This window comes from Mycteria americana, chromosome 2, assembly GCF_035582795.1.
Source record: "Mycteria americana isolate JAX WOST 10 ecotype Jacksonville Zoo and Gardens chromosome 2, USCA_MyAme_1.0, whole genome shotgun sequence".
Taxonomy (NCBI): Eukaryota; Metazoa; Chordata; class Aves; order Ciconiiformes; family Ciconiidae; genus Mycteria; species Mycteria americana.
Window position 1 is genome coordinate 48,396,199 of NC_134366.1, and position 24,913 is coordinate 48,421,111.

The window sequence follows — 24,913 nt, forward strand, 5'->3', positions numbered from 1 at the left end:
TTGAATCAAAACATCATACTCATTTCTACCATGAAAAATTATTTCACTAGTTGATGCAAAAGGCATGGTCTTTTCTTTGTGCTGAGGATAAGTAAGCAAGATAGCTGTGAATGTCACTTTGTTCAGACACAGAGATTATTTGGGATATGACAATAAAGAAATTCAGCCAGAAGTGGCTATTGTTATGGGCACTCATCCATTACACTAACATTTGTTGAAATGCTGAAAGATCACAATAAACAGTCTAAATATCAAGTTGCATAAGATATATTGACTTTTCTGATATAGCAAATACATGATCTATCTCTATATCTATATTATCTCTGCTACTGAGAGAAAGGGGGAGAAAAATATCACTATTTAACAAGAACAATACATTTTTAAGATTGCTATCCTCTCTCAGTACTGGAGAAGTTAATCTAAAACAGCTAAAAATAATACATGCTTGTCATTTGACCAATGCTAGCAATTAAAATCACACATAGAATCACTCACAAGTTAACACCAGAGGCACAATATATTCAGTGCCCAGAACTGCAACTGTCAACGTTAATCTATTCAATCAAGGATGATTTCAACTTTGTTATAAAATCACAAAATGAAACTAAAAATAACAAATGCAGCTGGCTTTGCCAGTCCCTTGCAGAAACATATTTTCAACTAATTGAAAGTAGGTCTAGCACTAGCCCATAAATAACTTGCCTCTCAACACTTTTACAATAGACTACAGTGCAGCACTACGCACTTGTGGTTATCTGATGAAGGAGATTCGCAGGCTATGAGCAGGTCGTGCTCATATTTTGTTCCAGCAGATGACTGAGTGGCACTGTCAACATAGAAATGTATGTATCTACAGTTCAGTGGCAAATCTGCAGCCATTTGGCATGGTGTCACCAAACTAATAGCACAAGGTGAGTTTTACCTTCTGCGAGGATCTATTCTTTACATAAAGGTAGAGGGAAAAGGGGAACAAGTCTGTTTCTCTTACTCCTCAGTAGTGTTTGCGAAAGTAAGAAGTGTGTCTAAGTCTAAGACAAATATAGCAGAACTGTATTTTGAAGAGAGAAAAAAGAACAACTGTTGAGAAGAGGAAAATAAAACGAAGGTATTTTGGAAGTAGCAAAAAGAAAAACGTCTCCTGTGGTAACAAAAAGCCTAGAAGAAATGTAAGCACTGCAAACCCATATGCAGACCAAAACCAACCCAGAATTGAAAACTTCTGTGTGACAAATTCAGATCTAAGGATCACTAGTGTATGAGAGCAGATTGGAAAGGGCAATCTCATGAGGAGAATGAGTCAGTTACGCTGTGCGGTAAAGAAATTTTCAAATCAAATATCGAGGATGTCCTTCCTAGACACAGGGGTGAGCAAAAAAACAGTCCAGAGAACCACTTAAATATAACAGAAGGAATGAGGGGAAGGAAGGGAGAGAAAGATGGAAAAACAGAGGGAAAGGGATGCGATCAGTATCGCAGAGGAACACAATGGCCATTTCACACCTCCATATGGAGGAAAAGGGCCCTGAAAAACCTGTCTGTGTGTGGGAAAGCTCCCTCTGTGGGTGAACACTGTCTCTACCCAGCTGCTGAAAAAGTCCCTGGGACAGATGCTGCAATGTAGGGCAGGTGACTGAGGAGAAAAGAATGTGGCCGAGGGATTATTTCAAATTTGACAATTTAATGCTGGGTCTCTCCTTTCCTCTCCTACACCACGCTGGGCTCAGACAGGAACAGCTGGCTGAGGGCACGGGGAAGCTCTCTGTAACACCACTTCCTTGGATTTGTTCTTGTACGGCATTTGGGTAAAGGGTTTGGAGGCAACCAGGATGCTGTTTGTGGATAGTTCTGCCTTTGAGAACTTAGGGATCTAAATTTCAATAAGGAAACAGCCTCCTGGGGAACACTGTGAATACAAATCAACAGCCGTTTCAGCTGCCTGTGGAAATGAAAGGATGGAAAGCAGAATACGGTAGTCCTAATAGGACAGATGCAAAGATAATGGAAAAGAGACACCAGGAAAAATAAGGCAGGGAGGGCAACCAAACTAAAATCAGGGAGAAAATGGAGGTAAGGGCTGGCACCAGAAGCAGCACATGGATTCTGCCCCATCTCTTCTTTTCCCACCCTCACCAGCTCACTAATGGAGCACATTTCATTCTGTATTCATTTTTTCTCTATTTCTGACATAATAATGCCATAGGTTTACTAAACACTTCGTGCCCATCCAAAGTTAGGCCCAGCCCCAGGGACCATTCACTATATGTTATATACATTCACTGTTCTGTGGAATGGATGGAAAAGTCAGCTTACATGTTTGAAGTTCCTAAATGGCACAAACTGGACAATGTCTCGAAGCACAGGCTCGCCCTTTGGAGACCTCAGGATCCCATCATCGCCATCCAGCATCTGCATGTCACTAAAATCGGCATTCCCCACCCCGACGATGATGACTGACATGGGAAGGTGAGAAGCATGGACAATGGCCTCTCTGGTGTCAGCCATGTCTGTGATGACGCCATCCGTCAGAATCAGCAAGATGAAATATTGCTGAAGTTGTTGGACAAGAAGTGAAAAATTATATCATTAGTTAATCTTCCAAAGCCGCTTGCCCTTTTCCAGTATAAAAGTGTTTCTGGTAGCTCACCCATGGACTTTTTTAAATAGAAAAGAGCCTTTATAGTAACACACAGGTTAAGTATGTTTCCCATCCAAACCTCCTCAGCTACTAATTTCTCCTCTTCTGGAGTTTAGCTGTAGTTCAGGTAATTTCCAGGAGCTGGAGGAAGCCAAGGGATGCACAGTGTAGAAAAGGGGGCTTCTAGCTGCTAGGGCTGGGAGAGTCAGGACTTTGGCTGGGAAGTCTGGAATAGTCCTGAGATCCTCACTAGCCCTATTTTCCATCTGCTGCACAATCACTTCTGCTGACAGTTTCTGATTATTTTTTTTCCCTTTGGGAACCAGTGGGAGGCAGGGAGGAATGGGGTGTTGAAGCGTTACAAGCCTGTAGCAGAGCTGTCAGGGAGGTTTTGACAGCACTTTGTAGAGGAGCTTTGCTAACAGGCAAGTGGGATGGGTGCAGCTGTCTGCAAACTGGAGGGTGACCCACTGCTGCCTGTGGGAGAAGTGCCACACCATGGCAGGTCTACTGCATTCTGCAGAGTAATGGGGTCCCTGAGGAGGGTAAGGGCATGTGCAGGGAGGAATATATCCATCTTCAAACACTTCATAGAGAGCCCTGAAGAGAGGTTTTCTCATTCTCTAAAGGAGAGCAAGCAATTTTGCGCGCTTGTCATTTCTTTTCCCAAACTCCAAAGTGCACTGAACTGGGATCAGGGGCTATGACATATCTTCACTTGGTAATGGGGAAGAGTCACTCTCACTTGGATTCTTTACCCATTGTTTGGCAGCTGGAGTCATTTAACAAATGTGCATTAATAGGAAAAATGAACAGGTCATAGAATTTGGTCACTCTGCACGAGCAATACCAACACACTAAACATCATTAAAGTTTATGTATACACAGCTATCTAAACTCAAAGTGCTCTGTTCATCCCCTCCTGCCATGAATAAAACAAAACATGCAGGGAGAAAACTTTGTCTTTAAGACTCATGCTATAAATTAATTTGTTTTTCAAATGGAAAGAGGGGAAGCTTAGGTTTAGAAGAATGAAGCAACTTATTCAATATGACATACTAGTTCAGCGGCAGCACTGGGAACAGAGTGATCCACCTCAGGATTAGGTGGGTATGGACATTCTAACATAGCAATTCCCTATTTTAGGGGACTCTCAGGGACCCTAAATACTATCAAGATCCTGGAAACAGCAGTGGAGTGACAATCACAAGCCCAGACTCATGAACAGAAATGTTTGGGAACTGCTGCCTTAATAGGACTTAAAAAAAGGCTCAGCTCATGAAGAAAGCTTAGAGAAAGCTCTAGGCCTGGTGATGAGATGTATGCCAATGTACAGCTCTATTCTATTCCTATACATAGGCATTTCTCTTGCTGCAGTATACAAGTTCTCTCTTACATCCTTTACTCCCACGGCACTGCTTTTGTAAATGTTTCAGACCTACTTGCTCCAATTCTCTCATTCTCACTTTCTCCCATTCTATCTGGAAGGCAGGAGAAAAACAAGCATAATGCATTTCAAAGATGTACATTTAAAACACGATCTATGCTTAAGTCTTTTAGCCCAAGAAATCTATCATGGGTTTTGTATCACGCAGACTAACAGACTTATCTCCTGATTTCTCAAAGGCACATGATACTCCATGTCAGTAATAGCAAATTGAAAATTGTATCACTACAGTTTTCAAAGGAATGATTGGAAAAATCCCCTAGTTGAACAAAGAAGTTTTAGTACAGCCTCTGCTAGAGACTTGAAATTGGGTAGTGTGTAGGGAAACATTTGAACTCATCTTCTTATATGATCAACACTTTGGGGCTTGGCCCATAAATTTTTGTAACCTTAGTGGTGCCATTTATGTTTCCACAGTGAAGAACTGTGTGTGTTACAGTAAAATAGCTCTAAAAGCAGGAAACAGAACAGAGGGGAAAGAATTTAAAGTTGTGACTATCGAAGCTATAAAGGCTAGATACACTGCTCTAGCTGACAAAGACTCAAGCTGCCTTCTGTGAAGGCAGTTAGTGAAAACTGTGAAGGCATGATTCACATGCATGAAAAGGCCTACAAGAGATCCATCATAAGACAAGAAAAAAGCCAAACGCAGCATTATGCCCTTACCGAGGCCTCCTTGGTATTGGTTTCCTCTGATGCTGATTTTGCCACCTTCTGGATGATGGGAGCAATGTTTGTCGGCCCATACAGCTGCAGCTTGGGAAGACAGCTCTGATAAGCCTCCACAACACCTTGTATTCCTGGCATGAAAAGCCACACAAAAGGCAAATAAATGTGGAGCACATCACCCATATCATGCTTGTTTAAAATGTAAATACAAGGTGGGTTCTTAATGAATAAATTCAAAATATCACATGATTAGAAAGGACTAAAAACTTCAGATGGTTTCCAAGTAGCTGTCTCTAGCTGCCTTGAATCTAGTTTGTAATATATAATTCATTATACCATGCTTCTCCTTCCCAGCAGTTTTTAATGTCTATTTTCCAGGTAGCAGCTTGCAATGCAATAGCTTCCATCCTTCTCAGTTGAAGGTGTAAGTGATCACTTCCTGATCACCAGCTCAGATTCATGCTAAAAGGGTAGACACAAATTAAAAACACTTCAACATTTCTCTCCCCTCCTCTTCAGATAAATATTTATTTCTGTTTATCATGGTAGTTACCAACAAATTTGCCCTTTGTACTTACAACCTAGAGCTGTCAAGGAATTCAAACATCTTTTCAAATATCTGACTCTCCTGTGCTAAGAAAATAATTTTTCAGGGTGAATTTGCATAATTGCTCACAGGTTGAATTCGACTATGACCAAAAGCTGTGAAATCTTGGAAGAAACAGCAGGATGCTTTGCAGTCTACAGAAAAATGAGGTTTAGTCAAGAAGTTTTGATGGAGAAGTAGCTATTTTTGGCTTTCTCATTTCAGGATATATAGCCAGACCAGGGAGAACAGACTTCTGCTGACACACTTGACAGATCACAGAAGGGAAATTGGTGTTTTCAGTCACTGAGAAGAAGGATTTCTTGAAGTGATGCACGTTAGCCTCTGCATTCAGAACTCCCAGCTTACCAGACCTAAAGGATTAGAGGTCTAAAGTTGGGAAGAAAGTGATAGACTGAAGAGCTTTGTAAAGGATGATGAAGAATGAAATGACTTCAGTAAGATCCTAAGCCAGTTTCAGTTTGCACTGAGACTAGCTCACTCATGAGGTTTTACTCAACCATGTTTACAGGATATATGGGTGCAGACCCGTTACTAACAAATCACAGGGAGTTGTAATTGCTTCACAACGGTACACCTGAACCTCCTATGAAAAAATGGTGGAGAACGCAGTCTTCTCTCTTTATAGATAGTTACAAACAAATTTTTCCATTGCAGTGGTCACAGACAAAAGAACAAGCTCCAATTATAGCTATGATTGGCTAAAATGTAGAGTAATGCTACAAAATTTCCCTTGGTAATTCCAGTGACTAAATTACATATTACAAAACTGACCTTTTGTTAACTCCCAATTTTAAACCTGCTAAGGATTTCATTACATATACTTACTGATCTTGCATGAATGCCTCATAAGTCTTCCCTAAGATGATAAGATACACTGTAGTTTTTTTCTTATGCATTAAAATAGTATGAGAGAAACGCTACTCCCTGAGTTCCACACAGATTTAGCGTGGTTTGTGTCAGTAAGTTGCTTTCATCTTAGATAGAAGCATGTTCTAGAAACAGAATTTCTTGTTCGCTATCTCAGATTACTATATTTTAGAAATATCGACTGTCCTTATATATTCAAATCCAACAGGATATGTGAGTGGCTTACTTTGTAGCTTACTCTCCTTGGACTCCTTTATTTTAGGGAGAGCCAATGTACACCTTTCTTCACAATTCAACTCTTTACATTTTTAAATGGAATGCACTTTCAATAGCTCTGATGAAATACAGTGTATGCATATATATATGGGTTTACGATGCATGTAAAACGCATGCATGTGTAGAAGCATTCATTCAGATTAGAGGTTGTCACTTACTTTCTTCCTCAGACAATACAGACTAAATAGTAAGTATAAGACTATACATATAATATACTATAAATATACTAAATATAAGGCTATAAATACTAAAATTTCCAAGAATGGAAATGGTAATAGGGGAGGAAAGGTGAGGATATCCGTATTTTATGAATTCCAGTGATCTTCATATCAATACACAGTCCTTATTCAAGGTAGCATGATGCTTCACACTACCTTGTGCCAGCAAAAGCTCACTACTTCCACAAAGAAAGGGATTTCATTCCTCAAAAGCAATTAGACACATACTTTTTATATTGGATCCAACCTCTGTTTCTTGGTTTAAAGCAAGATACTCTTCAGCAATTTCCCTTTGTTTTCTGGCAAGTATGCGAAATAGTACAAGGAAAACCAGTGTGGTTACTAAGCACTTTATCTCCCTCTCGCTCTTGCATCCTCTCCCCACATGATATGCTGGTGTTCCTGCTCCCTGTGTCACCTAATACAGTGCGAGCATCTAGAAAACGTCACAGAACAATTGGCGGTAGGAATCAAGCATCCATGACAGGCAGGTGATGAACAAGCTGCAGCAGATGATTAAACAACACGTTTTCTGATCTGTCTCCTTTTCTTGCTTTCATCCAGATGGCTATTATTTTAAATGGTATAATTTAGGACAAAGAAGTGCTTTTTATATCTCGTAGATGCATGTGTGAGCACTGTAAAATTTCTTCCCTGGCCGCCTTTTGTGCTGCAACCATATTTTTATGTCTTAGCCCTAAAACTCCTTTTAGGTGATGGGTTAACTTGTCAGATAACTGAGTCTTATGTGAAGAACCAAATAAAGTTTAAATACATAATAAATATTAAGTGACATAAGCCAACGCACTCTCATTTCCATTTAACCTCCTCTCATTTCCATTGTTACATTTTATTTTGCATACATAGTATGGTATGGATAGTAAGTTCTTTACTTGCAGAGGGTTTGTCTGTCCAACCTCTGACCTGCTGCTGGCACTATATAAGATGAGACAGCCTTTTCAAGTATGAGTCAATCAATACAAATCATTATGTAACAATATCAGTGGGATAAAAGAATTAGCCTTGGACTCAAAAGAGGCAGCAAAGGGGGAATAAAAAATGTGTTCTTTGCATAGAGTGCTAGGGCTTTTTTCTTCTGAGGTACACAGGCGGCCAGAAATGTCCTGCATTCACACTGGGAAACAAAGCTATATTCTAACACTACGTGCATAATATGTTATCAGCTAATACTGACCATTGTTAACTGAGATGTTTTAAATAGATCAGGCCCTGTGTAGACACCAATGTGTCTGTGTTCAGAAGCAGGCAAGCTAACTACATTTTAAAATGTGATGGTCCAGACAAAATTCTGAGGTCTGTTTTGCTTCCCCACCTCAACCCCACACTCTCAGTGTGACTAAAATCTCAACTTCAAGCTGGCTCACAAGCTTACAGGCACATCTAGATGCATACGTGTAATTTCAGCTTCTTTTAGCTCCATAAAAGCAATGTAAAAAGCTGTGTGAACACATCAAGCAGCTGTAGGACAATTACATTTCAAGCATATGACCTGCAGAGGCTGGGGCAGTCCAACTATCCAAGCGCAACAACAAAGCAGGAATGCACACTGAACCGAAAACAGAGGTCTTGCATTTAAGATGCGTGAACTCTGAATTCTTTTAATGTCTCTTTCCCTTGAATTGCTTGTCCTCTCTTCTTTTCTCCACTTCATTTCTTGGCATCTTAATTCTCATTCTGAACATATTCTGCTGACCATGCCTGAACTAATAAGCCTGAGAAGGGCTGAAAGGAGCAGCTAGAAAATTCGAACAGGAAGAGCATTTTGAAACACGCACTTCAGTGTTTGGAAGGTAGCAGAAGGATAAGGAAGAATAACAACCTGTTGATTTTAGACAGCAATGATCATCTGACCAAGACTCTCAAATAAAGTGTCTGGGATTACTTGTTAGACTGTTTAGAGATTATTGTCCTGTTATTCTCATCTTTTACAAAATGTGTGAATTGTGGCAGAAGATTCTAGAAAGACAGCATCAGTCACTGCAGACCTCACTTACAAATACAAGACATACAGCAAAATCTGCTACGTGAATCTCGCCTCCGACTACCGAGGATTAGCGATTGTTGCTAGAACACACTGATACCTTCCGCCGTGTTAAAACAGCCTCTTGCTGCATTCGCTGTCATGAAAGCATGCTTCCTTCTATTACAGCAGTCCTCAGCTGCTGCCCTGACCCTTTGGTGCTGGACATCGCTGGGCTGACTTGCAGCAGGCTACTGTTGCTATAGGTCTGGCCAAAGAACTGGCTCTACACAGAGGGAGTCTTTGATCACAGAGGTGCACAGCCTGCTCTTGCATGTCCTGCCCTTCTTAGCTGCACAACCTGCGAAGTTGCTGTAGCTGAAGATCTGGAATGAATCTAGAAAACATGGCTTTAGTTTTCAGAAATGCTAGTGATTTGGAGAAGTTCAAGTGCTGAATGTCCAATGTGGTGTACTTTCAAAGGGACCTATTTTTCAGGAAATTAATGTGTGGCGCTTTCTAAGGTTTCTAAAGCTAAGCCTGATGGCTTGGAGTCTGTCAGGTTTTGAAACTCCTGGCTGCTTTCTTTAAAAAACACTTTAAACAATACTCAGGGGACAGAATAAAAAATACAAGCACATTTTGCACACAGCAGACCTACGGCAGTCTGTCCTAATGTGAGCGTTACCTGCACATTCTGGGTTGTCTTCATTGAAATTGATTGCAAAATCATGAGAGACCTGCAGATACATGGAAAGAAGAGAATAAGACTGTAGTCAGAAAAATTATTCCAAGAGGACTTGCAGTTAAACACCCTTAACATTCTTTCTGTGTTAAACCAGAGATCTTTCAAGCTTTCAGCCGTTAAGTGTGAAATAGAGTCCCAGCTGGAACTCCCTGCAGAAACAAAGTAACAAAACTGGAATCCAACTTGTCAATAACAACAACAAAACCAAGAAAAAAACCACAAAGAAAAACCACCAAAGTACATGAGAAATCACATAAATTTGGTGTCAGGATTGGGCTATCAATGCCAGCTGCAGAAGAGGGATCTATTGCTGAGGAGATTTAAATGCCAGCCCTCCCAAGCTCAGCAGCTCAGATGGCAGGAGAGAGAAAGCAGGCTGTGATACAGCACTGACAGCACAAGCTCAGCCCCCTTCCGAATCCTGCATTCCCATGGGTGAACCTTTGAAGGCCATGGGATTACTGGGAAAATAATTTATTCTCTGAAGAGATCAAGGAAGTCACCCAGACCCACTGTGAAATAATAATGTAAGAAATGTAAGGAGACTAAGCTGGCTAAGAAATTAGATTAGGCAGGGGGGAAATTAATAAGAAAAAACCTGAAAGCTCTTGTTTGTCCTCAAATTTAGTGAATATCCCATTCTCTCTCTCTCTGTGTCTGTAACAAAATACCACAGAGCTATTTTCTGAGAGAAATGACTGTGAATACAAAAAAGTTGCTGATTTTCTAGTAAAACAATGTATTGTCTCTTTAGTGGCTTGGGAAAATAATACAAGACTTCTATATCCGCAAATAATGCAAGGCAATGCAAGTCTCAGGTTCCAGGTTTCCTCTATCTGTCTGTCACTTAGAGATCTGCATCCACAGCACAAATCTGTTGGGACTGAAACTTTCTTCAGATGCTCTTTTCCGGTTTCAAGGTTTGTTCTTGCCTGCGTTTTTTCCAGATTCCTTTTTGTTCCTTTCTTTGATCACTGAGAAGGCTTGATTCCTTTTAATCTCTTCAGCTCTGAAGCTCAGTCTCTTAATTCTCCTGTTTGTCTTCAATTGTCCTGAATGCAGCCCAACTTTTGTCTTGCAATGCACAACATATATATATATTATATATATTTTGGTTTGCAAAAAGTGGATATGGCTGAGAGTTAAGCAGGTGATTTGCGTAATTTAAAGCTGAATTCAGGTATATAATCCCAGATGCACGAAGGCATTTATATAGCTAACTCCAGTTACACACCTTTGAGACTTTATAGATCTCTGTAGGACCTTCAGAAGTGCCAACAGTCCTAGTCATATGGAAAGCAACCTGTTTACTCCCTGTACAATGGAACCTGGATTACTTGCAGAAACAGATTTGTTTGTTGGATATCACTGTTTTATTTGCTAGTTTAGATGACTTCACAGAACAGCACAGAAATTGGTCTATGACTAATAGACCAATATATCAAATATGTGATTACAGAGAAGCTTCTGTAAAAGCGAAGTAGTATAAGTTGGCTAATTACTGCCAAAGAGAGCTTCTCATAGAGAAATCAAATTTCCCCATCTGGCTTTTCTCACCACAGTGATGCCTACCATTACTTATTAAGAGCAGGACTTCTACCATGATGGGAAAGGACTGAAGCAAAAACTCACTGAAGAGTCGGCAGCCAGCTCAGCCCAGCCAGGAGTTTGCTATGTCTACACCAAGCATCAATTGCCTCTTACAAAGCGTTTTACGTGCGTCATTCAGGCTACCCTACTCGGCCACGGCAGATAATGCAGAAAGTCACGATGTATGTTCCTCACTGAGCAGGCACAGAAGAGCAGGGCTGTCAGATACGCTTCGGAGGTGCTCCAGAGCCCTTCTGTCTGGATGCTCTGTGTGTCTCTTGGCACATTTTGCCCAGCTGGTATCTGCCAGTCTCATGACCAGCTGCAGGCCAAAGGTAATTGCAGCTGTCAAGAACAGTTATGTGAGTTTTCACTCACTGATGATTTTTTTGTTGTTCAATAAATAGCCTTTCTTCTTCCTTTAGGCTTTCTGTATTTTGTACTATCTGCATCTCAAAAGCAAGAAGGATGTCGATGCATGTTTGTGTATTGCAGGCTGATTCTTCCAACACTGTGCCTTTTCAGTGATTTTATTTCTTTATTCCAAATGCATTTGAAATTATAGCTAAAGGAGTATCACAATTCTTTTCCAGAGTTATGAATACAGTATTTTAATCTCAGATGCAAGCATGGGCTGGATGCTTTTGTTGCTATACCTCTTTCAGCATCACACTACGCAAACAATTTATCTGGTTCAGAGCTATGGCACCCAGGCTATTATTTAAGAAAAATGTAGACAACGTTTCAGGCCAATAAGGAAAGCCCAAGTCTAGTAAGTCTGCACAATGGTCCAAAAAATAATACTGTCTGAGCAATGGCTGCTATCCTCCAAAAGCAAGTGGCCCTCATACATTGCCATCCTGATTCACCAAGAACAGTGTCAAAATGTATCCTGAAGGCAGGACAGGAAACACAATGAATGTGCAGAAGTATGGGGTTGTTTCCTATGCTCTCTGAACAATATATCACAATTTAAACAAGGTTTAAGTATAACGTGAAGGAGAGAAGTTCTTTGAGCGCTCAGTGATGGTTCACAAACAGGAAGTCATCACCCAAAGCGATCCAACAGCAGATATTTTTAAAGCAGAGTTTCTCCAAATGCTCAGAACTCATTCCCCACTCAGGTAAGTAAAACCAGCTGTGCCTCAGCCTGCCCCGGTGCTCTCTCCCCTGTGGTGGCCAGAATTCAAGAGGGTCCAAACCAGCAGAGACTTCAGGCACATGACGTGTACTGAAGCCTTACTGAACTTGGGCTGCTACCTGATAGGACTCCATGTAAAGCCCACCCATGTCAAAAGGTGGTTTGGATCAAACATTCAATGCTTTTGTTTTCAAAACAGTGAAAGGTAATGAGCCTCCCTCTTTTTTTTTTTTTTTTTTTTTTTTTAAATTAAACATGCAAGGGCTTTTGTGACTGAAAGGCAAACCACGCTGATGACAGAGGACCAAAAGCTGGTATAGTAAATGGTATCCTTCTGATATTGAATGACACAGTCCCATGCACTCCCAGAACTGATAAACTAATGGGGAAAAGGAGGCAAAAGTGTGAACACTTGAGATGCTGAAGACTGGGAAATCCTCAGGGAAAACAAGAAGACACTTGGCTGTTCAGAAGCAAGCATGTTTATATAATCTACTAGGGTGGTTTGTATGACAAACATTTCCTAACAGCCAGGAAATCCTGGAATACGTCAAGCCTTCCCCCATAAAGGGAAAGGAGAGAGAAATTCTGGAGTGCAGAGGTGATTACATATATTCAGCGTGGCATTACCTGCGTTGCTGCACAAAACACCACTCAAAGCCTCTAACTAAGGACATTTACTTGCACTTGGCTATGTATTAATCTTTTCCCTCTGCAGGACTCCAGATAAATTATTTAGCAGATACCATCATGGATGTGGGATTATTAAAACACAGCTGTCCAGGAACTTCCTGCACCAGGAATATATTATTTCTCAGGTAATTTCTTCAAGGTTTTTAACAAGCAAAATAGGTAGCTCTACCATACATCATGATGTAGATTACGATGACAAGATTTCTGAGGATATATCAACTAAATAAACAGTCTAAAATATTTTTGCTAGGGCAGATTATAGCAATTTTTTTTACCACCGTATAGCACCTCCATTGCCTGTACATAGACAGTGACAAGCATCTGCATACAGAAAGGCAGTTGTCCATCAGTGTGATGGCGCCCGGGAGACTCCTGCAAGAATCATAACTGTACTTCCACATGTTTATGACCAGTTTAGTAGAAAAGTCACCTTGATTTAATGTAGCAGGTAACTTAATTCCCTCGTATTGGGATGTAATGAAATCCATCCTCATAGCATGGCCCTTGCTAAATAGGTTTCTAATTAAGGCTGAAAGGAAAGAAGAATTTTCTAATGCATGAGAATTTTTGAGATTTCTTTAAAAAAAAAAGTCTTCTGGACTTAGATAGAAACCTCAAAACACAAACAAAACCCCTACCTTGGAATCTGACAAATAATAAACCCCCACAAAATCAGAAAGCAAATTGCTGAAAAGCTTTTGGACTATGCAAAGGCATTTTATTTAAGTTGCACCGAAACACGTTATTCTATTTTGGCCTCCACATTTTTTTAAACCCCTTTTACTCTAACTGAACTTCCATTTTTTAGATAAAAAGCTGTTTTGACTCAGAAACCACGCTTTTCATTCATTTTGCAAATGCTGAATATGAATGCCTCAATTCTGAAAATTAGTAATCTTTTTTTTCCCCTCTCTAGATTATTGAACTCATTTAAATTAACCTCCCTGTCCCAAATAGCTCCAGCTTTCCAGAAACCTCTATGGTGATGGTACTGGGACTACTTGACAAACAATCTGACAAATTCAGCCATGTTTAGGAACGCTTTCTTACTAATTTAAATAGAGATTGTCAAAAAACCATGAACAATAGATGCATACAAGCGTAAATGCTGAGATGCAAAATGTTGAGCACTTATCTGAGAATAAATTGAACACTATTAAGCCACTGCCAGTCTGAAAATTAAATATGGAATGCCTGCATATTTTGGAAAAGCTTAAGACACTAACAGATTTAAAGAACCATTGCTCAAAAGCTATTATTTTTAGAATGCTCATTAATCAAATAGTTTGGGAACTGGACAGCTTGTGTCTCTGGCTAAGACCACATTGTAGACATTTCTGCTTGGCAAAGCTTGGCCATTTATTTTCCTTTGTACTTGATTTTTGAGCATGCTGCCCAGTTTCCATGTCTAAATCCAGGTTGTGTGGATAAGGTGACAAATTCTGGTTTTTCCCTTGGTCTGTTACACAACCTTGTGTTGGTTCTTTTTTGTCAGGTTTGCATATATTTTTGCCCTCAAGCTCATGCAAAGTGCAGGAATCACAAAGACCACAGCACTTTTCAAGTCCCTTACCTGTCCAGCAAACCAGACAGTGCAGGTTAGGGTCGTAAAGATGCTGTACTGTTTCTGTAACTGCAGTGATGTTCTCTCCAGCAACTCTTCCCAGCATAAGCAGTGAATGAAGCTTTCATTAAAAATGCAGAAATAACCAGGACTGTCTTAAAACAAACTGCAAGTTGTTTCATACCTATTCAGGTGTCAGCCTGCAATTCTTCTTTAGGAAAGAACACTTCATTATTGGCAATACACCTGTCATGGGGCTGACACAATTCTAACTTTCTGTTCATTTTAACAGTAAGTTTTGTGCTGCTCTGTGGTTTTTCAGCTCCTCTGAGTTCTGCCTGCTAAGAAATTAGTGTGTGTGGTTCAGCTTGCTTTCCTCCTCTTCACTGTGACCTTTTGCAGCAGTGTCAGTCCATATTATCTGCCACCTCTTCACTTTACATCAGACTTCTCAGATACTTCTCATTGCAAAAAAAAAGTGATGGGTTGGAGACACTGCTGTGGCATAACCGGCATGTTCTGCAAGTTTCGTGTGATAGAAACTCAAGAGGGGAATATTGTTCTCAGAGGTTTACTCAGATCAAGGAGCAGGGTGATGTATTTGTCAGGCCTTGGAGAAAAAGATCATATTGCCGAATATTAGATGAAAGATCTCTAGATTGATGAGGAATGTTATATATGGCATGTCTTGCTTCCTTCACTCCCACAGATTCCTTATGCCACTAAGAAACTGCTGTTTTTCTGCTAACAGCTGAAGTGTTTCATTTGGAGCCGAAATGAGGGAAAATAAAGTCAGCATAACATAGCGGTGTGCTCTTGAAATGGAAATTCTATAGAAAGCATATATAAAAACATGTTTTTAAAGGAGTTCACCCTCAAGAGATTCATGAAGAGCCTGCAGAGGTGGATACTGACATTGGTCTGAAGCGCTAATGTAAAAAGGGGGGTATATTTTTCCATGGCGAATAATAGTTGGCATAGCAAACATTGCTTTTCTTGTAGAATGTAGAAGAATGTGAGGATGCTGGTATCTCACTAAACGGAGAGATGGATACTGCCCTACAGCACCCATCCCAGGCTGCTGGCAGGAGCTCAAGTCAGTATGAAACCAGGGCACTGGTTTGACGTAACACCACAAATGGACACCTTTCTCCCATGTGGTCTAGTGCACCAAGGAAACCTTGGCAAAAGATTTAAAGTTTATGGCCAGCCTGAAAGCAGCAGCCTTCAGCTGGTCCTAAATAGCAATTGATCATTAAGTGTATACTTGTTACCATTGATTCATGCTGAATACTAAGTTACAGGCCTCATTTTTCTACAGCTTGTGACTGAGCGTGATGTAAGTTAAACCTGAATCCACTGGATCCACTTACTTTGCCTGCTGTTTTTATCAGGCTGCTTACCTATGGCCTTCCCTCGCTGTGTTAGTGCCATGCATACGTTGGTCAGCTTTCATTTAGACTTTTAAGGAAGCTATGTTGTTTTAGTTGTGTGGAGGCTCTCACGGGTACTTAGAAACCCTTGGCAGTAAGAGTCGTTTCTTCCACAGCCCTAGCAATTTTGTTGTCTACTGGAAGAAATAAAGAGCAGCTGCTGGTGTGCAGAGACCCATGTGCTATGAGCAGGTTAGATCATCTCATTAGGACTGAAGACTCAAAAGCAGGCAGTCTAAATTAAAAGGAAAAGTTGATTTATCCACATGATGGGGTCAGAAATTAGAAGTTCTCATAATGATTCAACTTAATTTGAAGATGTGAATTCTTACAGTTATGACACTGCTGTCCTTTAATAAAACAAAATATATGTATGACTTGTAATACCTTAGATTGAAAACATCAAAAGAACATTTGAATAGCACAAGATCTGCAGTGTTGCTGTGGTGTCTATAGTGTTACCATATTTTTGCAGCAGAAGATAAGAAGTTAGGGGAGACAAATTGGGAGCACTTTTTTCTACAGTCTTTGTAACTTTTAATTACATCAGTTTCCTCTGCATCTTGGCTATGTTCCACATCAAACACTAATCATTGTTGGCTTTAAATTAAATTTATGATACCAATCTAGACCAAATTACTGAAGGATCTTCAGGTCTATTGGTCTTCACTTATTAATGCATCATGATGAGGCTGACTCTTCACTCTCTTAGAGTGTGTATCTTTCAATTTAGAAGTGCAGCCAAAGCCAAGCAGGGACTCGGAAGTGTTGATACAGTTTATTTTAAGAAGACAGATACCTGTGTGGACTTTGTAGAGTATCACAGTGAGGGACAGATGACTGTTAATTCCTAATCCAGTTCCAGTTGGATATGCCCATGATAGACACCAAGCTAATTATTTGTTCCCATCTGTTGCACAGAAGGGCTAGTCCCCCTGCAATGTGGTTCTTCTCTTCTTCAAAGTTTTATTACATTGGTAAGCTGATGTCATGTCATTTTGTCTTTGTCATTTTCTGTCACAATTTTCCATAGTGGAGATTAAAGATGTTGTTCTGGCCCTCACTTGTGTCTCCATTTACTCTGGGACTTGTTTTCTTTACTCACACATATGTAATCCACAAGGAAGTAGCCACATCTTCTTAAGTTTACCCTTATTTTTCCTGAACTACACAAAATCTGAAGGTCCTGATTCATCCATTTTCTTGCTTTGAGAGGTTAGGAACATACAGACTCTTCAGGGCAGCTCATGCTATTGGGCAAGACCCTCCATCCATGGATGGGCTACTAAGTTCAATGCAAGTCTCTGACTTTCTTAAGAGTACTTGTCAGGAAGTTATCCAAACACCAGTTCTGCCAAAGCAGAAGATCTCTTGCGGTTGGTGATTTTGGGAATATCTGGTTAAAAAGTCCCCCTGAAATCACTTTCTGGCAAGACGTGTTTTTCAGCGGACACCTGAGATATGCTCTCACAATCAGGTGAAGAGGCTGTTGCTTGGGACTAACAAAACTGGTATTTGCCACTATGCTGATGTGACCTGAGGCATCAATGCCACCAGCTGATTATTTTGGCTGAGAAAGAAGCAGTCTTATAGTGTGAAATTTACTCTACTGCCATCACCAGCAAACCAGTGAAAAGATTTCAGATGGCACAGTAACATCTTCCTTCAAGGAGTCCTTAGATAAATATGTCTCTCTACAGCTGAAGGAATTGCAAGTTTTCCCCCATGCAATGATGGTCACCTCGCGGGTGATGGAACAACCAGCCCCTGACACACCACCAGGCTGGTACCTTTCTTTAGGACAATCACAATAGTACATGGCATTGTCAGTGATGGCCAGTACTGGGCTTGAAAGAGCAATCTGGTTGTGATATATAGATCAACTCACCCGGTCAACACTGCTATACAGCCATGGGTAAGGAGGCACATAATTGTGGCAAAGGGATGGACATTTGAGAAATAGCTACTGTGGTTCACTAATGTGTCTGGTGGTAGAGGCTGCTCATTATGTTTATTCTCCAAAACACTCCTCCTTACACAGCAGAGATGGTTGTCAGCTGCTGCAGTTGGAACAGATATACAACAGACACAGATATTCTGTGTGCATTTACCACATTAAAATCTCAAAGTTCTGGAAGCCGTCTCTGATTTTGGAAAGCATTAACACTGGTGTTACTTTTCAGGAACAGAGCACTGCAAAACACCTTGTCAGGCACAGTCCACTTTTTTATAACAGTGCTTTTTAGCTTAGAAGCCCGTGTTGTTAAGACATATGTTGACTTACCTTAGAGACCCATTTGCAAGACACTTATCAAATTTGCTGTACATCACTACTGTTATTCTCATGCAGGTATCAAACCTACAAGCCATGAGGAACACACTGGTACATTTTTTTCCTCTGCTGATCCATGCTTTATAATGCTGAGTGACACACGATCCCTCTCTGCACAGAACTGTTCTCACCTGGCCAGCGTTCACCGCCCCACCATAGCCACAGCTGAGAGACACAACCCAGAGCAGGGGACGTGGGGATACTGGATGAAGTCTGCATGATCAGAAGTCCAGTGCTGCTCTTTCCCAGATAGTATCTGAGTTGCAGAATCCCCGGCTAGGTTCTGGTTACTTACTTGTGCAGAACTACTCTTCTGCCCACGCTGCCTCTGCATATGCAACATAGGATTTGAACTTCTGCCTACTTCTTCTTAGGCCTTTCTCTGTTGGATGCTCCTTCTTTTACTCTGCTCTCTTCACTCCAGCCCTACCGGACCGCACATTGGCACACACAATTGCACCATCACTGTGGATCACTCTCATTTTGTTTTGTTTATAAACACCACTTCTCTCTAGCATGGATACATGCTCTTATACATGCTCTTCCTGGTATTTAAGACATCCACTGTGACACAGAAATTTGCCACAGAGCAAAACTCTTCTAAGGTCTTTATTTTCAGGAAGATTTTCAATCTCTTCATCATAAAGCACAGACACGAGGCCGCTCGCTGAACCACGTCTTTCAAAAATGGGTTCTGTCAAACCAGGGCTTGCAAAGCTTCAAAATATGCTTGGCAAGTTGTTCAAAAATTCAATTCTCCTCCTACTAGACTGTTCTCCTCCTACTAGACTAGCATCCATTAACAGAGCTTTGCCAATACCATGAAATATTTTGGGTATAACACAACTATTTTAAGTCTAACCTCGAGTTCTGCTTTCAGTGAGGTATCACTGGATGAGAAAGGCAGATGAAAGAAAACAAGCGGTAGGAACTGCTCCCCACAACCCTTGCCCTGCACTGAACCATTTCTCCCTTATTTTGTGCCTCATAAACCAAGGAAACTAAAAAATGTCATTTATGCACCTACTTTGTATTCTGGGGGTATCCTTGCTCCAAATCCAAAGGCTGGGAACATTTTGTCACTGGAAAAGAATAAAAAAAAAGAAGAGTTCCCACAGAGAAATGTGTTTTGTTACAATAAACATTTATCCTTCTGTAAGCATTCATCAAAAATGCAAAGCGGTGCAACAGTACAGAAAAGGCTTTTAGGTCAAGAGTGTTACATGGCAGACTGGAAGGGTATCGGCTTAGAGAAGGAGGGGTGTGTGCTGACCAGATGCAGAGTGATACGGGAGATCTTTCAGATGAACCCCTAGTATTTCTGGGAAGTTAAAATCATTTGGAGAATACCGAGGGATCAAGATATCTTGCACTTCTCCCACCAATGCAATAACAGGTCTGTATTACCCACTCTTTTGCACTATCTGGCTACAGCATGAAGGTGAGTTGTCTTAACAGCCTGTAACAACATTTATTTCATAGAAATATGGATGTGCTCCCCCAGCTCCGAAAATGGGTGTAGTGAAGAGAGGACTCTGTAATTAAGTGTTTGCAAATTTGAGTTCTTACACTTGTCCAGGTGCTAAAGAGACTTCCTAAAATACCTGAAAAGGGGTAGTTTCACACCCCCAAACCTGCAGGCTCTGTAAATGATGCAGGTCCACCTGCATCATTAGTAGTCCCACTAAAACATAAGATTATTTTAATTAGGCATAGGCTGACTGATAACCTAGCAAATGCAGTGGCATGGTCAATTTGCTTTCAAACACTACAGTGAGGTTGTTCCACCCCAGTTAGATCTTTAGAGACAAAAATTCCTGATTCAGAGGACCTGGAAACTTCAAGGCTGTTAATACCCTTTCAGAAACGCAATGTCTCACACAGCCCACGTGCTGTCAAGCTGCCTCTTCCCAGATGGCAAAGTGGAAAACAACAAGCTGTAAGGAATGTCTCGTCCCTGAGTCAGCAAAGCACTTGATCACACACTTGAGGTTAACAATTCACCCAAACATATGCTTAGCTTTAAACACATCCTGAAGCCTGCTGAAGTCACTGAACTGTACTCCAGTGCTCTGATGAATCAAACCCCTCATAGGTTTATCTGATTCTGCTTAAAGGGTTTCAAGGCCCTTGGAAAAGTTGAGTTCCTACTACCATTATTGGCACTTTCAAAAATTCCCAAGAAAGGCCAGCAGCTTCAATTCTCTTTGTGTAGTTCAAGACATTGCCACTCCAAGTATCCACTGAATAATTTGCTTCTCAACCGTACTCAAGAAAGATAATAGCACCCATTAGAGCTGCTGGGCTATTCTGTCTGGGATAGGCTGTGAAAGGCACCATGATATTTCTGATACAAGCTAAAGAAAAATGGAAGGGTTTAAAAGAAAACAGAAATAAGCGCCCCCCTGAAGTTAGATTTGCCACCACGGGACAGAGGAATAATCACCAGATCATTGGCAAGCAGTGATGACTGTCATCTGATGGCTTAGCTCTCAATTGTTCTGCTACGAAATTTAGTTGCCGCATAAATCTTGGGAGCACAATTCTGTGTACCATATGTTACACCTTGTGACAATGGATCTTGGAAAGGAAGACTAACATCATTTGCATGGTAATGAAACATTTTTTCCAAGAGATGTCAGAAACGAAGTAGCTGCTGACATTTGATGCTAACCACCTGCTGACAGCCTTCTCTTTGATTAAACACTCCTGGAAGCGGGGAAGCCCTTATAAATAGAAGCAGGGAATTCAGGCACACACTTAGAAGGCAAGAAATAAGAAGACATTAGAAAAGAATCTGAGAGAAGAAAAAAATCTTGTTTTACATCTATGATTAAGCATGGTTGGATTAGAAAATCAAACCCTGTGGAGCTGCAAGTTAATTGATTTTGGGCAAGAGCAAACAAAGACTAAAAAAAGAATACTTAGGTAGACCATAAGTGTCTAAGTTCAATAAAGCAATCCAAAAAGCTGATGTTGGCAGCAATTATCCAACCTGGGAGATGCCTAAACCCATACAGTGCCTGCATTTGTACTGCAATGTTTCTCGAGTGTAAACAAGTCTAGGCACTCTTGTATCTGCAGCTCCATCTTGTTCTCTGCAGCAATTCAGAGACAGCACTAAGTGGTACCTCCAGCAGCCTGGACTCTCCTTCTGGTGGCGAGACGCCCACATTCCGAGTCACACAGTGGCACAGCCCCCACTGTTATTCTGCGCTCCGAGTACCTTACCACCACAGTCAGGACACCTGCCTTTATGTCTGAATCTCCCAGATCTCCTTTTTGAGCAAGTGCTAGTTACTGCTACCACTGCCTTGTGAAAGAGTAAAGCTTGATCATGTACACCCTCAAGATGGGATTCCATGCGGCTGCTTTTTAGAGGGAAGAGCCTGAACTCTAGAGAGGAGGGGGTATCCTGGAGTCTACTCCTGTGCTTAGTACTTTCTCTTGCCTCACTCAGAATAGCTCCACACTCTCCTTAGGAAGCTCCTCATTTTCCAGAATTTAGGTACATACCTCTGGTATTCTGATTCAAGCTGCTGGGACCAAGGAATTAACTTTCAGGTACTCCCAGAACTTGATCTTTAAGGTAAGAAGGGAACCTTTTATCACTCATGACATCCCTTGCATAAAAAAGATGATCATGTTATTCCCTGACCACACCTCAAAATTTGTGGCTGACAGCTTTCAGAATAAAATAAAATTTTAATGTAAGCAACACTTTTCCTCCTATCACACAAAACAAGGTGTTTAGCTATTATAAAGGTCTTGCTTTTTAGTAAGTATGCAGTTTAATGGCTTAGTGATATTTTACAAAGTAACCCTCTCTAGTCTTCCCATCCACCCCTTCCTCTGTCATATGAGAAAAAACCCAGCAGCTGAGCCTGCTGTCCTCGTTCTGCTTATCCTGCACTACTGAGACGCAGCAGGGGAAAAGTGACCCAGAAGGGCAGCCAAGGATTCTCTTGCTTCCAGGACAATCCCTTATGGTATAGAGGCATGACAGAGCAGCTCCACCAGACCTTGGGCTATCATGGCAGCTTGCAGCAGAAAGCAGAGCAGCTTCCCAGCTTCTGTAAGCTATGTCAAGGGTTAGGCCATCCAGGGACTGAAACTACAGTCAGAAAATGAAAAGAACGTTTCCTCCTGCCTCAAGGGTGAATTGCATGCATCAGAGACTCCAGCCCTGTTTCCTAACCTGGTATTTCAGTAGGAAAGGGATCCGCTCTAATGACTTTTCTTTTCTTCCTTTGTAATTTAAACTCACTCAAAAGAAGAAAAGTGAGAACCAGTTTTCTTTTCCTTCGTGTTGCTTGCTCAAGCATTTGAGCTTCATTTACACCAGGAAACAGGCCTGGGACCCTGGCTGAAGCACTGGGACGTGACTATAGACATGGTCTGTTAGCTCCCTCCCCGGCATAGTGCTGGCCCCTGCCAACCAGCAGCCCCCAGAGACCTCCCAGGGACAGTGCTGGGGACAGCTGTGCTTGAGACTGCTCCCAAATGGCAGTTTGGGCATCACCAGTTGGTGCTGGGAGGGAAAGCTGAGCTACAAGGACACGGGCAGTGTCATGTCCTTGGCCCGAGGCCACATCAGGATCTTTGACTTGTTTTGTTTAAACCTAGCCAGAGAGTCCTTGGCACATGCAAGGAAACTGCCTGCACTGTCCTGCTGGAGACAGATTGCTAAAGGGACAGGAGAGAAACACAGAAGTGGAAAAACAAGCTGGTTCTATAAAACCTGAAATTTACAAAATCAAGTAAGAGAAAGAGGATAGTGGCTTATCAGAATCTTCACAAAATTACTCTGTCACGTCTACTTCACATTTTATATTGTTCTTTGTTTTACATAGGTTCCCTTGAACATTGAAACTTGGCATAATTTTCAAAAAGCTGAAGTACTTGACATGAAGATCAAAAAAGCAAAAGCATTGGACTTTGACTTTTATACCTGTTTATATAAGGGCCACGAGTAGTCATGCAAGCATAGATGTATATGGCTTCTGGTGCTTTTTCCAGTCAAACAGGCATATATACTGAAAGATACCAAAGACTGAGCAGATCTAGGTTATACCCTAAAGGTAAAATCAGGGAGAGGGTTCAGGTTCAGTGTTCATATTGGTAAATGTAAATTAATGCACACAGAAAGGAATTGTCAGGACTCCAAGACTGCAGTCTTCCGAACAGAAATACACCCAGTTAGAGAAAAGTCCCTCAGTAACCTCAACTATAACATAATGCATAGCAGAAAACAAATTCTGAAAATATCCCATATTATCCTTTTGGAACATTGCTCAGTTTTAGCCACCCATCCTTCAAGCTATCTAGTGGAAACAGAGGAAGCGCAATGACAAATCAATACATTAATAGAGGCAGAGAGGAGAGAGATTTCAGTGAGCTGTAATGCACAGGCAGGAAAAGAGATGAATAGAGGAAATAGTAAGGTTTTGTAAATTAGTAAAAGAGATACAGATAATGATACCTTTTTCTGTTTCACTATGAAGCCTAGTGTTACTGGAAGGTAAGAAATACATTTATAATAAAGATAAGGAGACAAAACAAAGAATATTTCAAACTCTTGTCTCGTTAACCACTGGTGCCCTCTGACATGTAGTATCATTGAAACGTAGAGTTCAGCTTTATTCTGAGAAGGATTTGCTATTGCTAGTAACAAGGAGGAGAATTCAGATGAAACTCTTCCACTGGGTGAAATTAATTAGTCAGACATTAGAGAGTCTTTTGCAACTTCCTCTGAAGCTGCTGGTATAGATGATGCTGGAGGTAGAGCTAGATATTCACCAGTGTGGCAATACCTGTATTCAGAAAGGAAAACAAGAGCTGCCAGGACTATGTTCTCTGAAAATTAGTTCCCTTTTAAAATCTAAATTGTGAATCTACGTTCTTAATTGTATGGAGTAAATGTAGGGGGAAAAAAGGCCCAAGTCACTCTATATGCCATTTATTAATTCTGAAAGATGGATTTCTAGCTGGCCACTTACACAGGTTGTTTGGGACTCATTATTTACTGGTGCTCATGAAAGCCCTTTGGTATGTAGCTATAGATGTGCTTACCTTTAAGCTCCTGAAATCAATGCAGCAATTTGTATGGATGTTACTGAGCTGACCTTGGAGAGCCTCAGCATGAAAACCTGCTCGCTTTATGCTAGAGCAACGTAGTACCAGTAGCAGTACTAATGATGCAGTGAATGGGAGGAAAAGAAAGAAACATGGGGTGGGGAGAAAGAAATATAAGAATCTTAAATTTACAGCTCTTTGAAATTCTTGCAAGGAATATACCTGACTAGAATCCCTGGATATTAAACTGTCACTTGTAATTTTGGTTTTGGGTCAGATCAGAATTACCAGGGAGATATTTTAAAAGTACTATGCTGGATGCAGCAAAATCAATTACTGTGCCTTTCATTTTTAATTCCAATCTTAAAACAATAAACTGTGGATCTGCTCTGCTCTACATACTTTTCCCGTGATGAAATCAGGTATTTTTCCTCTGTTAGAAAGATATTTCAAATTGCCAAAATAAAAGGGGAGCGTCTGTTACACATGTAATTGAAAAAAGTGTGAATGTGAGGAGGGGGAGAAGGAAGGGGAGGGGGCACGGGAAGAGGAAGAGGGAGAGAAGAGAAGAAAGGGGAAAGGAAAAGAAAAAGGAGAAAACAGCAAATGCCACACACAAAATAGAGTAATCTCT

The 24,913-nt window shown here is 40.9% G+C and overlaps 1 protein-coding gene across 1 annotated transcript in view; it reads right to left on the reverse strand.

Annotated features, from left to right (window-relative positions):
* The window catches only part of CPNE4 (copine 4), a 244,692-nt gene that overhangs the window by 4,401 nt on the left and 215,378 nt on the right, over nt 1–24,913 (reverse strand). Inside the window, exons 12-15 of the mRNA XM_075495585.1 lie at nt 19,232–19,286; nt 9,392–9,443; nt 4,749–4,882; nt 2,311–2,547 (exon numbers count right to left, since the gene is read on the reverse strand). Of these exons, the coding sequence (XP_075351700.1) occupies nt 2,311–2,547; nt 4,749–4,882; nt 9,392–9,443; nt 19,232–19,286 (478 nt within the window). The remainder of the gene's footprint in view (nt 1–2,310; nt 2,548–4,748; nt 4,883–9,391; nt 9,444–19,231; nt 19,287–24,913) is intronic.